General features: G+C 33.3%; 1 protein-coding gene across 1 annotated transcript in view; it reads right to left on the bottom strand.

The window, feature by feature from the left end:
• Positions 1–227: 227 nt before the first annotated feature.
• LOC102861783 (plasminogen activator inhibitor 1 RNA-binding protein-like) overlaps positions 228–3,080 on the bottom strand; it is a 24,484-nt gene continuing 21,631 nt past the window's right edge. Inside the window, exon 9 of the mRNA XM_006879850.1 lies at positions 228–349. Within this exon, the coding sequence (XP_006879912.1) occupies positions 228–349 (122 nt within the window). The remainder of the gene's footprint in view (positions 350–3,080) is intronic.

Here is a 3,080-nt window from a genome sequence, read left to right on the forward strand (position 1 = left end):
AAAATGAAATAGGAGCATTACCTTGACAGTGCACAAACAAGTGACTAACTAGGGAGCATGACAGTAGATGAGCACCTATTTGATTGTTCTTAATGGCTTTTAAAAAGCGAGCATGAAAATAAATCTTTATTACCTATTAAGATAAAATTAGGTTCACAGTTTCAGCTCTTGACAAAGTGAACTAAGGAAGCAAATTTACATCCATGAGATGCAAGTAACTAAATATTTTAGGCTATTTCAAAAGCTTGCAATATACCAAATATTGCTGTGTTCTGTGTTGACATGACTTTCAGCAAAAGCTGACAGAACTTGCGAAGTGTTTTATTAACAGGTGCTTTCTGTAATTCTGCTAGAAATTAAGATTTATAAGCTAAATAGTCACATGTCCAGAAATATACTCTTCTAAATGCAGATTTAGTTGTGTAAGTTGCAGTCTCAAGAGAACTTGGGTCAATAGTCCATAAGGACTAAATAATACTAGCCTCAGAATGGCAGGTATGTCTGTGAATATAAAATTATACTGGACATTAGCACCAGTGCAGAACATGCTCATCACTGTAAGATTCAAAACACTAGCACAAGTTTCACTCACCATTAAAGAAAATTATCTTCTCTCTAACATGTCAGACTAGTGGGTGGTTAGTGAAAAAATCTAACCCAAATTAATTTTTAAATTGTACAATTTCTGTTAGAAGTATACAGAAGAACCAATCAGACACTATGCTCTTCCTACTTTTTAAAACTAAGTATTACCATAAATAGGTAGAATAACTAATTTTAAAATCCAAGTTACCTTTGGAACAAAATAAAATACCATAAACATGGAAAATAAAAAAAATTCTATGAAGTGTTTAAAAATCAGTCTCTCAAGGTATGTTCTGTTCAGTGGTAAAGTTCCTTTTCCATCCAAGAAGTCCATTACTAACCTCATTTTCTAATGGTAGAAGAAAAATTATCACGTTTTATGGAACATTCATATATCAACTCTAGACCAAAATTAATAAGCAACATTGAAAATTCAGAAACATAAAATTTTTGGTTTATATTTGATGGATAGTGCTGCTGTTTCAACTTTATGAAATAAAGCTATCTGCTTTCCAAATTCCAGAATTAAAATACTTTCCCCACTTCACCATACTAACCAGTGCCCTTTGGTTTCTTCAGTACAAGGAAGGTTCAAAGAGTTGTTTGTTTGAGTACAATTTTGATTTGGGGTTCTTTCAAATATACAAGTCATACTGAAGGGCAAGACACTTATTTTACAGGAAAATTTAAATATTATGCATTTGTCCAATCAATCTATTCCACCCACACTGATATGGGGAAAAAAAAATTCCACACCCTGGTTAACTACTTCACTGGACAGGATTTTTTTTATCAACAATAAGCTAAACAATTTTCAACAATAATGTATCTTTCTTTTCCAAGTGGGAAAGTCTTATAGTTGAAATTGTGAAGCAAGTATAATTTGAACCTAATGAATCATGCATCACTGTAGGAGCAAGGGTCATTAACCAATGTGCTTTGAATCTGTTCAAGTACTGATATTTTTGTATATAAAGATTTAGCATAGTAACAGCTATCATGAGAATTGAAAATATCTTTCCTGAAAATGAAAATACTAAAACTAAGTTAAAATACATAAAGTAGTTAGTATTTCACACAGCATAAAATTTGACAAATCAAGTTTACATGTCTTAGCTGACCATGTGTGAAAAATGCAAAGCAGATATTAAAACTGATTATTAGGTTCAATATTTAAAACCACTTTGTAATTGAGGGAACATCTAAATCCTTAATTAAAAAACACAAATGAAGTGAAAGCTTTAAACTGGTACACACTGTTCACACCTATATTTCAAGTTTGGAAATGCATATTTGCAAGCAGCAATACAAAAGTATTCATGAAGAATGCATAATCTCTGAAAATTATGAAAACATCCCTGCTACCAATACATTTCTAAATACAAAAACTGACTACCATATTTGTTACTTCTTTGTAGCGAGAGAAGTTCATTTTCAAAACAGATAAAATTCAGTCTTTAGGTGTGAATGGTATGAATGACAGTCTTTTTTTAAAATTTCGTAGTTGTTTGGGATCCTTAAGCATGCAAAGCCTCAAAGAGGAGGGTCCACGAAGGAACCAGGGCTGTCTTATGGCATCTCCAGTTAAGCCAGAGCTGGGAATGCCTCTGGGTCATCTACATCAGGAGCAGAAGCACTTGACTGAAAAAAGAAATAAAATCAAAATTAACCATCATTCTCTTATCATGAAAATGGATTACCAACATCTAGAATTTAAATCAACTATAAATACCTTGACGTAAAAGATAACAAAGCTTTGATCTGAGTGACAGAATTATAGATCACACTTGTGCTTAGGTGCTGTCGAGGACTCACAGCAACCTATGTAGCGATATCTAAATCCTGTCCTAAGTAATAAACATAGCCTGACACTTTAAGGCACTTTCAAGTTTCTGAGTAGTCACCATTGTTAGGTACTGCTGAGTTGGGAGAAACTCACAACTGACCCTCTAATGGGTTTTCAGAGGTAGTAGATCATATGGAAATAGGCTCTGTACATGCAGAGTAGCTGATGGGATTCAAACCAAGTGTGTTTGGGATAGCAGTGCTGTAACTCCTTACCACTAAGCCATCAGAGAACCCTTTTGCCAATGGATTTTCTTTCAGGAAAAAAAATTTAAAAATCACTAAGTAGGATTCATACAATATACATGTAGATTCTTAACATTTTGCTCGGCATTGTACTCTGCCTACTTCCTAGATACTGGTATCATTTTGAAATTTAGTTTAGAACTCAATTAGCATTTTTTATTAGCCCATTCACCATTAAGCTAGGAAGAAGTCCTAATGTAAGCACACCTCAAAGTACAAATAATGGTAAACCTTTCAAAAACAGATACGGAAAGGTCAAATACACAACAGTGGCCTTTGGAAATGTTAGGAAGAAACAAAATAGCGCTACTGTACCGTTAATGACACTAAATCTGTCTACTAGAAATCAAGAATTCGGGACATTATGGTTGGTTCTCATCAATAAAAAATTAAAGCAATAATAT

This window comes from Elephantulus edwardii, unplaced genomic scaffold (genome assembly GCF_000299155.1).
Source record: "Elephantulus edwardii isolate Elephantulus edwardi_28Jun2011 unplaced genomic scaffold, EleEdw1.0 scaffold00005, whole genome shotgun sequence".
NCBI lineage: Eukaryota > Metazoa > Chordata > Mammalia > Macroscelidea > Macroscelididae > Elephantulus > Elephantulus edwardii.